The 14,936-nt window shown below is 37.6% G+C and overlaps 1 protein-coding gene across 2 annotated transcripts in view; it reads right to left on the bottom strand.

Moving 5' to 3' along the window:
• Nucleotides 1-1,397: 1,397 nt before the first annotated feature.
• Nucleotides 1,398-14,936, bottom strand: part of CCDC6 (coiled-coil domain containing 6) — a 54,949-nt gene continuing 41,410 nt past the window's right edge. Inside the window, exons 7-9 of one of the 2 annotated variants that reach the window (XM_087766735.1) lie at nt 13,348-13,448; nt 9,297-9,421; nt 1,398-6,932 (exon numbers count right to left, since the gene is read on the bottom strand). In XM_087766735.1, coding sequence (XP_087622861.1) covers nt 6,741-6,932; nt 9,297-9,421; nt 13,348-13,448 — 418 coding nt within the window. In that variant the 3' untranslated portion in view covers nt 1,398-6,740. Of the gene's footprint in view, nt 6,933-7,934; nt 8,946-9,296; nt 9,422-13,347; nt 13,449-14,936 lie in introns of those variants that run through there. The other variant, XM_087766736.1, reaches the window with a different exon arrangement.

Here is a 14,936-nt window from a genome sequence, read left to right as displayed (position 1 = left end):
ACTCAGACTTTAAGATCTAAGCCCAGAACCTTGGCAATACAGCCAGATACAACAAATAATACTTACAAAAGCTATTGAGTATGCCACACAGGTGACCTCTGTGCCAAGTTGATGAACGAATGCATACAACAAAAAGGTGACAAAACCAGAGATTTCACAAGGGATAACACAGCAAAGTACACACAGAATTTTCTCAAACTCATACCATCATCTTTAGACATCTAAAGTTTACAATTCAACTGTAAATATAAAGTTTACAATTCAACTATAACACTGCAGTTACAGTACACTATGCCTGCTTTTCTCCTCTCATTTTCTATCCAAAGACAGTTAATATGATGTCCCAGTATCAAGAAAGCATTCACTACAATTAAAAAAGATATCCATAAATTCAAATTGGTTAATGCTTTAATATTATTAAATAGAATTGATTAATGTTTTACTAAGAAAAGATGACAGAATAGTAGAAATCACAGTGGATTCTTAAGACAAATCTCCATTAGAAAATGACTGAAAAAATTCCATCAATAGTAGAACTACTTAACTGTAATCAGGTTTGATTACAAGAAAATCAAGAAAAGCTGAAGTAGACCACCAGATACCATAACCTTTGCTACTACAAAGAAATAGCAAAAGCAGTCTTTTCTGAACTGCAAAATATATAGTATACCCCTTAACACAGGCAAAGAAACATTTTTTTCCCTTCTCTTCCTCTCATACTTAGTATCAGGTTAGAAAAGTAGCTGTACTGCTGTATGCTGCTTTCAACTCAAAACACGTAAGATGAATTTTCCTATAACTTTGTACAAATACACATCTCTCTCCCTATGAGCTTAGGAAAACCGGACAAGAGATGAAACTCTGCTCTTCTACCCCCCATCATCAGAAAGTACCCTCAAGGTAAGCAGGCTTACTAAGACCAAAAGATACTGCAGTTCGTGCTGTGGCAAAACTCTCACTGGAAGGCAGCTGTAAAAGGTTAAACATACATGTTTAATTCAGAGGGGGAAAGATACTCTGGCATTTTCCCACAATAATAGTGGGAATAGAAGAAATATAGTTACATTGTTCCAAGATAGAAACAAAACTGATGGAGTCAAGCATGCATGATCATACTTTGAATATTCACCTAATCCAAAGCAAGGAGCATCTCCTATGCAAACTTTATTATGCAAACAGGATTATCCCCAGATTCTCCACTCAGCCATTTAAGCAAAAATACCAGAAATGGCCCAAGTAGAATCAAAGACAGCAAAAATAAAGACAAGCACGTATCTTTCTCTGATTCCCAGTTTTCGTTTTCTTTCTTTTTCCCAGTGACGACAGGCTGACAGACAGAAGGAAATATGCATCCACCCCATAGTCTTCCATACAAGTAAATACAAAAAAAAAAAAAAAAAAATCAAGTGTTTATTGGAAGTCTGCATGAAGGCACAGATGATCTTGATTACAGACACATCGTAACAATTACAAATATATGTAAACACCTTGAGATATACAACAAAGCAATAATACAGCTAATACAGGAATAAAATATAACCTCCTAAAAAAAAAAAACAACCAAACAAAAAACTTCTTTGTATCTGAGGTTCTTTCAACGATAAGCTCCAATTCACACCAACACAGTGTAATGCTTTTAAAGTCATCACTTGGATTCATGCTCAACAAATCTGCACTTTGACCATTGTTGTTAACCAGTGGATTTATAAATTCGATCCGAATTTGAACAGGCTTCCTTCACTAGGATCAGGAAAACATAGGAATAACCAGCTAGACACCCAACCAACCCATAATGAGGCTTTGGAGATTCTCTAAATACACAAGAGCAATCACCAAGGTACTGAAATTAAATATAAGCTTCAGAAAAGCTCGAGGATGCTTGCTCCACTTTTACTTGCATTTGAGGAAATTGCTGTATTTCTGCAGGAAAGGAACAGTCTACAGCTGTCAGGTGATTTTTTTCTTCCTCCACAGGAGGCTTAGATTTCATCTGAAACACCTGCCAAAACAAAAGTCAGCAATCACAAACTAAAGTGCCTTGGACAGCTTAGGTTTTACCACTAGAATAAAACACCTTCGTTTATAGATACAGTGTTAATTTATATCATGAGAAAACCCAAGTTTGCACATAGAAGACTACTTCCAATATTTCTGTGTAAAGCGGAATTGCTTTTTTTGTTTTTTAATCAGATACCAATGCCAGGAACTTAAAAGAACTGCAACACAGCACTTTTTGAAAGGAAACCACACAGAAAAAAAATTGTAGTTTTAGTACAGGCAATTCCCAGGCCTAGCCAAAGAGTACTCTGAGCAGCAATTTACTACAGGGACACACAGTCTTCTCAAACTCAACCATCTCTCCTAACTTCCCACTCCTCCTCTACAAAAGCTTTATAACCTCTGGAGCCCAGTTCCAGTGCGGGAAGACTCCTATCCAGGTAACACATACAGAACAAAACCTAGCACAGCTACGACATTTCTCCTGACCCTGCAGCCACATCCTCCCAACCTAAAGATGAGGTAGTACTTTTCTTTGGAGCCTAACTAGTTCAATAGGAATAAGCACTGTTCTCCCTAACACAGCAGCTGTCTGTTAATGCAGTGCCAAAGTCCATAGTTTTATCTCCGCTTCAGGGCACGCTACCAATGCAAAACCAGCAACAGCTGCTTAAAAAAAGAATCATGATATGAGCACACACTCCCACTTGAACTACGACTGCATCGTAAAGGCCACGGTCTGGCACATTCAGTCACTTCCTCCGGTCCACAAAGTGGCAACGACTTTTAACCTCTATTTGTACTGGGACTAGTGGTTATTACCCAAAGCGAACATGAAGGATATCCTGAGTACTTATTACAGCGAGATGTGTAATTTCAAAAAAATTAAGAACTCTAGTCCGAATCTGAAAAGGGCTGGGAGAGGAATTCAGCTCCTAAGGGAACTGAGGAAACCAGATTGTCTCTATGCATATAGTCCATTTGGTAATTAGGGGGTTTGTTTTCTCTCTCTTCAAGAGGACAGATCTTTCTCCTCAGGAAGGTTGTTGTAACATATGCATGTATTATAATTTTATAGCTTACACTCATAAACTTTCTGGTTTCTTATGAGATGGCTTGAACTGGAGAAATATGCTCTGCATAGTCCACGCTCTGTAGACTCCCAAGGATCAAAAAGAAATAGACTGCCATGACTGAAACAAAAAGGAAACATCAAAAAGAGTTGAACAGTATTAGAACCCATACTGCTTGTAAAACTAAGCATTAGGATTAGAAAAAGCACTACAAGACTTAAACAAGGTCCCTGGATGCATCCTCTTAGTAAGCAATAATACTGAGGACGAGAGACTGTGTTCTTTGATTGACAAAGTATTCAAGGCTCTTTTATTTGTCTCCGTGATCAGTTTCCATTTATTTAACAAAATACACGGAGTCTACGTTGTCTCCTGTCAGCAGTGCAACTTGCACAGACCCCAGGAAGCCTTCTCGTTTTCATTGCTTCCAAGACTGCATTTTTCATTCAGCTGAAGTGCACAGGGATTCCACCCAGGCAGATGAATTCCTGAACACGAACATTTTAACAGGAAAGGAATCCTGTTCTGTTCAGCTCCAGTACAGCAATGAGAAACAGAAAAGCACTGACGCTTTCTTGAAAAACTCTGATAGTCCTTTCTGCCCTTGGCAATATGGAGTATATGTAATTAAAACAATCTTATCTGGCTGTTAGCTGGAAGACTATTTCCGAACAGTCCCAACTCTTCTTCCAAAGAACTTCTCTGGAACAAATCGTGGATAAAATAAACTCTTAATGCTCTACACAGTATCAGCTGCATTCCAGTGTCCAAGCCAGATCCCTTGAGAGAAAAAGTAAAAAGAAAGCTGCTTGATTGTCAGAGAGGAAAGCACTGCTGAAACAGCTAAAAGATAAATATATTTTTTAAACCTTTAGCTGTAAAGGGGTACACTTACGAAATGCTCATCACTGCTAAAAATTGCTTCTGTGGCCTTACACAACTAGTGATGATGCAGTGTGCAACTGACAGGCATTAGTAATGAAAAGGACAACAGAAACCCACCCAGGTGCTTCTGAGATAACTTAGCCAAGCACTTAAGCCCTCATAGCAAGCTGGACCTCACTGTCAAGTGAGTTTCTCCAGTCTATAGGAGATCTGATAAAATCACAGCTGCGGAATCATAATTGATGACTATAATTCACAAGGAGAACTGAAAATCCGTTTACATTTATTAAGAGACGGTTGTGCACAATTTCTCATCTTATTCAAAAAGTCTACAAATAGAGTTTAACACTTCTGATTGCAAGCAAATGTCTGTTCAACGTTCTTAGTTAGGTAAGGCCAATTTATCGCCTTGTTACACTTTCAAGATTTAGTATACATTTGTCAGTTCTTTACTTTCCTCTGGTAACAGTCCCACTGGAATAGTAAGGAGAGTTCACTAAGACACTTTATAACAGCAGCTGAACTAGGGTTACACAAATTCAGTTTTGGAATATGCCTCAAACATAAATTATTCTAGGCAATTTTCCATTTTAAGATCTTAAAACAACACTGCCAAAGCTTTACCCCCTCCCCCCCGCATTTATACTACCACCACCATGAGCTCGCACTCTGTAGACACGTATGTCCAAGAATCTCAAAGCACTTCAGAAAGGAGGGCACCATTTCAAATAGTGGTATACTTGAGCTGGAATCCTACTTATAAAAGAATATATTTTTTTCTTCGTCTTGTGTTTACAAAAGGACAAGCGTCAAACTAAACCAATCCCATCTTGACCTTAGTCCCACCTCTGACTGCCTGTATTTTTCTCACATGCAATCCTACCACTGATTCAGGAGCTCTGTTTAATTACAATGCTCACAGCTGAGTTTCTTCTATGGAAAGGTGAGCATCTGCTATAGTCAATTATTTTCAGATGGAAGCACTGGTCAAATTTTAGGTCTGCCACAATCACTTGAGAATCACTTGATTGGAGAGTCACTACCATAACTAATGTAATTTGATAATGCACTTGATCCCATATTGGTTTAAGAAGTGTAATAGACTATATATGCATTTCTCTAAATTCTCTTGGAGCTGAAACTACATAGCTACAGTGAAGAAATTCTAGTTTTGCCTTAAGCGGAATCTTTTACAATATTATTTTAACTTACTATTTTTCTTTAGAGCACTAATTTTATAAAGATTTTCAGTTTGCAATTCTTACTGAATAGGTGAGCGGCAAACATGAAAATGTATGTACAAGTGTTAGTATACTACCAGAATGCTGTACTTCCTTCTTAAAAACATCCTTAATAAAGCATTAGGCATGTCAAACAAACTTTTGTAAACAAAAGATAAATTACTCATGTTCTGTCTGATTATAGCCAGATACATATTCTCATAAAATAAACATTCTCTTGTCATTTTCCATGGCCCACATATCCATATATATGAGGTAAACCACTTAAAATCATCAATAATATATAAACCTCAGTACTCAACAGGAACCTCAGGAAAAATGTAACTAAGATGCCAATATCAAGAAGTGACACTTTGTTCCACTGCAAAGTGAAACCCATTTATTTGTGCTAAATGAATGGAAAGAATGTATTCAGAATACACTTCTTTATACATTGTACCGGCTTAGGCTGCTAAATAAGCATTCATTAGTGCCATGTTGTGCTACTTTCTTGTACTCTGTTACTACCAAGCAATACAACATTTTGGCTGTTACGCCAATATATTCCTAGATGCTCATCTTATATCTTATTTTCTAACAGACTTTTGAACATTTAGAATACCTGTTCAGACTTTGCTTCAGGGGAATCACAATTAATATGTTTTTAAACAAGAAAAAATTATCATCAGCTGTTCTCTACAATCACATTGCCTTCTGCAGCAAAAAAAAAAAAAAAAAAAAAATCAAAGCGCACACTTTAATCAGCTATCAGTAACCTGTGGGCAGGACCACACTTACCGAAGTTAATTGTGACAGATCACACAGTATGGGCAGCTTACAGGTTAACGTAAATGTCAAGTGAAATCATCAAATCTTAAGGTCCACGAATTATACATTCCACAGACTCCAACAAGCCAGTTCCCTCACTGTAAAATTCAGACTGTACCATATGTTTGAGGTGCTTTTGAACAGGAGAAGTATGGATGTGTCCTGTGTGCTGAATTAAGCTTATTTACTACCTAATACAATAGAGTATGTGTCTTGGGCACTGATTAGGGTGTCTGACTCACTTTTGCACTAGAAGCTGTTATTTCAAATGACTGAAACGTAGTGCTGATTTTCCATAAGCTTGGTAAACACTGTAATATTTCAGAATTTATCATATAGCCCATCATGCCTTTAATTTTCTGCAAATTGTCATGAAAAAATATAAAAAGGTATCCCTTTAATTTTACAAACCTAAAAGCCAGGAAAATGAAGCTTTGGAGCCAAGCAAAACGACATAATGCCGTATTACCAAACAGAGTAGCAAATGTTCCAGCCAGAGAATGGACATACATGTAGTTCAAGTAAACACTGATGGAAAACTTTGTTAAGTTAGTGTTGTAGACCCACAACACTGGCTGCAATTTATACAAACGTTTACAACACAATTAACAGTGAAGCCTATATAACCTCAGTGCAAATAAGTCAAATCCAAATATGCCAAGTAAGCCTTTGGCTTTTAGTAAACTGCTCCATGTTATGAGTCCACTTCTGACATACAGACTGCTGAGCACATGCACTAAGGCTGAGAGGAGGGATGCACTGAATGTTGAAAAGTGGCTGACTGCGATGCTGCGGATTGGACCGTAGGTTGCACAGGTGGTGGAGGTGGTGGCGGAGGTGGCTGCACTGGGGTCTGCGTGTTTGGAGAAGGAGGAGGAGTGGGACGTTTAAATTTGTCGGGGCTGTTACTTCTTCGTGGTGAAGGCCTCTGCAGAACAAATATTGAAATTATGTTTAACACACTCCTGAATCACTTTAGGTGCAAGTCCTCTAATCAATGTACTGAGCTTGGCAAAGGGGGGAAAAAAAAAAAACCAAAAACACCACAAAAAAAAATCTGAACAATTATGTGGGAAGAATCCATTTCAAAACATTGCAAGAATCCCAACACAACTTTTACATAAAATAAACTTTACTCTGAAATGGAGTAGCAAAGGAAAGGGGAAGTACTTTTGAGATCAAACAGAATACGCATTCCTTCCTGTCAGCTTGCAGGAAATGAACACAACACATATGTCCTGAAGGTATGTTTACCCATGATGACGAGCAACCTAAAAGGAAAATAGAGATGCTGTAGACACAGCACCTCCCAGTTGTGCTTGCCCAACCAGTAGGTGCTGATGAACCTTTAACTTTACACTGCTGGCGTATGAAGTCCAACTATGTGGTACCCGAGTGTGGGTGGGAATGTTTTGAACGCCAGAGAGTCTGCCGAGAATCTCCAGCTTTCTGAAAGACTCTTAGCCTGCACACTGGAGCAAGACCAAAGCATAATACAAGTTGTACTTTAGAGAACCGTAACATTACAACCCTTTGAGCTGCAGGAGTGAAGCAGTTGGAGAGCTCCCCTCAACAGAAACCACAGATTTTCAACCACATGCACATTTAAACACAAAGACTTAAAACCCACTTTATCTTTACAAACCAGGGAGCGGGGAATCTTCTTTAATGTTAGCAATGTAAAAATATAAATTACACTGCACAACACTAACTTCTGCACTTTTGAAACCAAAATGCTCACTACTTACCGATCCAGTTAGCATTAAACAAGAACCTCATGGCATGACAAACCACCCACCCACAATTAATAATCAACCAAAGGTGATCAACTCTGGGGAGAAGCATGATTACAGTGCTGCACCAAATGTACTACAGGTAAAGTCAATTTATTCTGTAATGGAGATCAAAAATGAAGAGTCAAGAATCAAACTGCAGTTTAGTCAAATCATGTATATTGTATCTATTTTTCTGCATAACTATGTACAATAGATTAATGCTCTATGCGAAAAGCCAAGGGATTCTTGACAACTGACTGATGTCTCTGAAACACTTAAAATCATTTATTGCATTTGCGTACATCTGATAATACGAAGGGACCTGGTTTCAGTATTGAGACAAAGCCAAGAGCTACTTATCAACACTTTTCTCAAAACAATTAGTATTTTGTCCTGAAGATGATCTTTTTCATAGTGACTCAATGGACACAAATTGATTTACAGTTTCAGAAAGAGCAGTAGTTCACAGAGACCGAACAGAACAAGTTCCTTGAAAAACTTTTTTATAAAATTAGGCTCCAGGTTAAGCATAAAGATCTTCCTGTGACTAACTCATGTGACACACAGCAGTGGGCTGAACCCAGACCAGGATTCTACCTTCCTGCTGAGCTCCAGCTTCCCTCCTGTTCTATCCACTATTGTCACATTTCCACTGCTCTTTGCTCAATGAAATTAACAATTACCTCTGCACGCTAATCTAAACTATTTTAGAAGCAGTCGTGGTTTAGCATTCTACTAAAAATTCTGTTGAAACATGTTTTCACATCTGAGAATGACAAGTATATGCAAAAGCCTTGCAGGATATTTATATACTACCATACCTGTTGAGAAAAATCAAAATGGTCTTGATAGAACAACTATAAGGTATTTTGCCAAATGGTTAATATTTAGGCTCTGTTTTCTCATTAAACTCCACAAAAATTTAGAAGAAACATGATTAAGTAGAAATGCATCAAACATTGGAGGTAAAAAGGAAATAAATCCAGTTGAAAGATATGAGAAATTGTCCTAAAAAATATTTATATTAACTTTCTTCTTTGCCAATGAGAATAGAAAATAAGAGTTAACTGCCTGTTACAGTGACATGGTGGTAGCATTGTGTGTCATCCTGAAGAAAACCTGAGCTTGGAGCAACCTCAGATGACTCATCCGTCAGATGGTGGAGACTAGGAGAAAAATGAAAGCAACGTTTTTACTTCCCGGGATAGGCTTAGTAGCTTAGAACATCACTTCTCACACCCTGCCTGCTGATCCATAAGATGATACCTATTACTGTCCTTAAGATGATAATACATCCTATTCTTTTGCAGAAAATAAGGCTCTCCAAAAAGAATCAGTTTCTGAGGGGTGAAGAGGAAAATCAGGTTTGAAGAAAGCAGCAATAGATATCTTGGAGTAAGGAGACAAAAACAAACATTTACAAAAGTGTTTTGTAAAAAAGCTTAAGGACAAGCAATTGTAACTTTTAAAAACCAAGCTCACATTGGTAACAAGTATTTACTGTTTTAAATACTTACTGTAATACCATGGGATGGTCCCATATGTTGCACATGAAGGCCTGGGGAATTGTAGTAAGACATTCCAGCTCTAGTCAGTGAAGTTGGTGGTGTGAAACCAACTGTGTGACTTGCATATGACAGACCTAAAAATGGTTAAAACAAGGTAGCATCAACAGTCTTGTTTATATCACAAACTAAAGTGTGAGGTTTTTTAAAACTTTTTAGTTCTGAATCAATGACAGGTTAAGAAATGGTAACTGCTGCCAGATTAGACACCTAAAAAATAGTCACTGTACTGCAAAGCGTGATGTAAAATTAACTTCTTTTCTTGTAGTAAACTACCATATGTTTCAAAACATACATTACACAATGTTAAATATAACTTTTCACTTAACATCAATGGTGTAAGGCTCCCCTGGCAGCTTAGTTCTAGTCCACAAGTATTTCCATCCAGCATTCCATTTGTCCTCGCAGGAAACGGCTCCCTGAACAAAATACAGTCTGAAGAAGCAGAACGGTTGTGCCTGGAGAAGCCATCTAGCATTGGGCCACTATGAGTTTCCACAAAGAAACTGGATGTAGGTGGCTCCTTCAAGGCATACCAGATCCACACCCAGGCTTCCCCCTGTTTTGCCTCTGCGTTTATAGGCAGGGACCCAAAGATCTTTGGGGCTGTGAAGTTAAAACACTCTGGGATTAGCTGCTAGCAGGACTAGGCTAGCAACTAACATTTAAAATGACAACTTGTTTTATCCACATTAAGGAAAGCTTAATATTCAAAAGTGCAAATATCTAATTCTTCCATCTAAAGATTTCCTTTATGTAAGAACTAATTTATAAAAATGCAGAGTATCTATATAGCTAACCAAGATAAACAGAAACAGCAACTAAGTGCTTTAAGTTCAGATCTTGAAGTTTTCTGAACCTTTTGAGTATTTCTCAAAACAGCACATTTTCCAAAATCTAGCTCATTATTACTTTCTGACAAGAACACCAGTAAGGTGGGAGACAAGACTTTTCTCAGCTCTTTAATATTAGACACTAGCAAGTGCTTTAGAGAATTATGATGAAAAAAATTTCTAAAAGTCTATTAAACTTGTATAACACCACATTGGATTTAACAGTTTTCACACTTCTTCAACACTAAATCAATGCAAAACAGTGCCACTGCAGCTACAGTATGCACCAACACCCAGCTTTGCCCTTAACTGCATGTATCTGTGTTTGTGCCTACAACTGATGAGAAAAGATCGGGGGGGGGGAAGGACGGGACAGGGGACACCAAGCCTCAAATCACTAATAAAAGTCACATAGGAAAACATACTCCACTTGCTTCCTTCAATTCTAAGTTTGATTCTGCTACATCCCCTATGTGTCTGGTGTAAATTCTGAGTGACTCCAATGGAATCACTGTCACTTTACAGTAGTTAAACAATGCAGATTATCAAAATTAATCTGCTTTTTGACTACACAGTCTAATTGTCTGTACAGCACATGTTTTATAACTAAGTGCTTCTGTAAGCATAAGGACAGAAACAAGTCAATGTTCATGCAGATGACAATGTGTTGCAAGTCAGAGACAAGAGCCCAGAACAATAAAAGGCAAAAAATATACTTTAAGTCACCTTTGTACCATTACAATTTTGGACTGCTTTGGGATAAACCAGCTCCAAAAGTTTTACAAATGCAAGTCTACATGGCAGTCAAAGAAGCGATAACAGAGTAGTGCACGTACATCTAAGGTAGCTCATCTCTGCAGCCCAAAATCTCTATCTAGCTTAGCTGCAGAAGCATAGCATAAAACAGTTTATCTACACTAAAGACTAATTGGTAATTTCAGTAACTAATCCCCAGCTGCCTAGGAGTTGCGATACTTCCACAGTCTTCAAAGTTCCATGCACTGTGCTAGAAATCTCAGCAGTATCTCAGCTTGAAAGAGTCCCCAAAAGCATCTCAAGCCATGCAAGCACAAAAGGCTCTGGGATTCAGGAGCCAAAACCTGATCCATTAAACCTGACCAGCTATCCATATGAAATTATAGCGTTTCTAAGTGGTTTCAAATTATGTTTCTACAAAGTCAGGCACATCATTTCCCAAACAAAACATGTCAAGTCATACAATTACTTGATGCTTATATTTTATATGTGTATATATATTTATATAAATATATATTTTATATTATACTTATATTTTTACAACTGTTGTATTATTCTGTGCTGATACTTTTGACAATGTCTTACTGTACTACTTTAGATATCAAGTACTCTTAAAAACTATTTGTTTTCATCCGTTACTGCATTCATATATACCAGACAGCTGTACAAAATTCCCTGTTGATCTCATTAGCTCTCTAACAAACTCCTGCTTCTATTTTTCTGAAGTCTGAAACTTCCCAACTGTGGATATTAATTTATCAGATGTGAAGGAGAGTAATGTAACGGCCTGTGCAGAAGTGCTAGCCTGGAACATTTACTGTACCAATATTACCAAAATTGTGAACTCTGTTAGAACCAATCATTTCAGCTGTGCTATGTTTAACTCTGCTTCGGACTGTGTGTCAGCATCCCCTGTCTGCGGGATATAATTCCCACTAGAATGCAGCACTCTTGTATCAACTACTGATGGGAAGTCAAGTCCACAGGGAACAAGGAATGTGCTTCAGTCCCAGTGTAGGAACAAACTGACAGAGTACTCCTGCACTAACACATCAGCATCTAAATTGGGTGCATTTCTAGGTAATCTAGGATGCAAGCCTGTAAGTTACCAGATAATTTTCTCTACACATACTTTTAATTATAACCACTGTGTGGACTGCAGATACAACGTGCAGTTGAATACTGTATTATTATGAAGGCTGCACATGTATAACCATGAACGTCCGAAGTAGTTACTCCAGAACAGTTGTTAGCATGACTATGTTCCTGTACACCCAGTTACAGGAAAAGGATAAGAAAACATACTGTTTTCTTGGTAACATACCTTGGAAGTCAAGTGACCTGGCTCATTTCAGAAGCCCAAAAACCTCTTGAAAAACTCTATCATAATGCCCATCTCTAACACTGTAACATGGCTTATGGTCATAGCTAGCTTTGACACATGCTTACTCCTCTTGCAACAGGTGGACGAAAACCATTTTGAGTCATTCTAAAAAACTAAAGTCAATCTTGAAATTTAAACTGTTTAAAGACATTTCATGCGTTCTAGCAGACCCATGTAATAAAACGTCTCAATCCCATCTTGCAGAATGTGTCGATATAGAGCACATCTCATCTGCCCTTACTGTAGGACTCTGTCCAACAGGTTCTAAAGGTGAACTTGGGAAAGCAGGGCATGCAGGATTCGCTTCGTTATGTACAAGTGAGTTTGTGATCGCCATATAACATCCACAGCCAACAACTTTTAATGAACGTCCAAGTGCAATTTTAAGAGATTTTGAATTTCAGTCAATAAATGTGTTAGTAACACAAATGCATTTCCTTTGACTTAAAAAAATATATTCAGCAATTAAAAATGCAGAAAAGGTTAGTTTGCCTTTGTTATACAAAGTACTAGAGACAGAAATTCTTAATTTTTATAGTTATTGTTTTACAACAGAAAATAGCAGAGTACAAAAGCCATTTCTCTCTCTACTAAAGAGAAATGGAAACTGACTTTTTTCCCAAAGCTTTCAAGATTAGAATTCTATAAGAACTTTCGATTCAGAGCACAATAGCAGTCTCATTACTAGTTTATCACCAAACTCTAGGAATCTGTTTGAACTATACATCCTGTTGGGCAACTTGGGGGGGCAGGGAGAAGAGACAGCAAGAGAGAAACAGAGAGAGCAAAAAAGAAATAAAAGTTCAAGTGATAGCTACTTAACTGACCTTTAATATCTGTTCACAGTGTAAAACAGAACCATCCAAAAACATGCTGCACTAGAAGACATCTAATGCAAAACTATTCTTACATTTATGATGCAGTATTTTTCTCCAGACTAGCTTTGAAAGGCTACTGACCTAAATATATTAATAGGGCACATTACTATGTGATGCATACAATAGTTTTAGAAACTGGGTTGAATATTTACCAGGTGATATAGGTCTGCTAGAACTTGGTGAGGGTGTATAAGGGATAGGACTGGACACAGTGCGAGGTCTTAATCCTTGTGCAGACATCTCATTAAAATATCTAACAAAAAAAGGTAAAGAATAATTAGATCAAACCTTTTAAAATGTGCCATGGTTTAAATGTTTCACTGTGGTTTTTTTTCAATTCCCAAAAGAATCACATTAGATTAATGAAGGACCAGTCACCTTTAGGAAGTCATGACAGGAACTCTCGTCACTTCTGAAGGCTCAGATACTGGCTTAACTTTCAATGGAAATAGCTGGACTTATCTTAGGCATTTGCAGTTAAAACCATAAAAGTTGCATATGATTAGAATAGTACATGTTAAGGTCAGAGGTATAAATCATGTCATCAAATCTGACTTATACTACATTCTTGCACTTAACACATAATTTCTACATTGAACTCAATAGCTTGTCTGGCTGGAGTGTATCTTCCAGAAAGGCATTCAGCACTAATCTGAAATCATGAAAAAGGGCGGGGGGAGGGGGGGAAATCATTAAAGTATTGATAATTCATTCCAACAGCTGATCAGCCTCACAGTTAAAAACATGCCCTGTTTCCTACTTGAATCTCTCTGGTCTCAACGTTTAGCCATTTGTTCATCGTGTCTTTTGGCACTGGAACAGAGAGGCATTCTGAATCCAGGACTTTCTCCCACTAAAGATGCTTCTAGGTTGTGTTGCAAGACACCTCCCACACTTCACTATGATAAAAGTGAACACATTAGAACCTCAGGCAAGGCATTTTTCCCCACCTGTAATAATTTTAGTGGTATTTATTTGTACTTTACTCACTGAATACAGTGAAGATTCTTCACAGCCATCAAGTGCTATATAAAAGGAGATAAAAATCATATCAATTGTTCCTATTTGCCGCTTACTGTTTACATCTCAAAAGTAATTTTATGTATTTTTTCCACAGCACTAGGCTAGCAGCTTTCAAGTTGACTTGCTTATGCAATCTCCACCTAGGTTTTCCAGTCATTATCTAGATTAGAGGTTCCTCGGTGCACCTTTTCCCGAACATATGGCTGCAAATCAGTGCACCTGGGTTTATATTATGATATTTAGCTGTATTTCTTTACTGGACACAGCAAAGCAGCAGGCATAATTAGCTACCTAACAGCCCTTTGACTCTTACTTGTCTCCCCTTCTACCATTGTGTTCTCAGAAATTCTTAGTAGCCACATTTATTTCCAGATCACAAAAAAAAACCCACAACATGGAGCAGCATTAAAAATATTCCTGTTTGATGGAACTCACAATGATGACTAATTTGACGTCTGTGAGCCAGTTCATAAACTATTTGAAACATGTTTTGATACTGCATCTTATTGATTTTTAACCAGGATATTCAGGTTTACTAAGCCACAACACCTAACACAGGCAGTACATTGTAGTGATACAAAAGTTGGTTTAAATTTGGGTAGATCAGGTAATAAAAGTAGCTGCAATAGAGTACAACAGAAAATTAACAAACTGGCAAATTAAAGTTTAATTAAATACAAGTTTTCTAAAGAGCTACCAGTGGCAAGGTTAGCCAAAT

The sequence above is a fragment of the Nipponia nippon genome, unplaced genomic scaffold, assembly GCF_047370975.1.
Source record: "Nipponia nippon isolate SJK-2023a ecotype South Korea unplaced genomic scaffold, ASM4737097v1 scaffold_3, whole genome shotgun sequence".
NCBI lineage: Eukaryota > Metazoa > Chordata > Aves > Pelecaniformes > Threskiornithidae > Nipponia > Nipponia nippon.
Note: the sequence above shows the minus strand (reverse complement) of the source record. Positions and strands in the feature narration are given on the sequence as shown.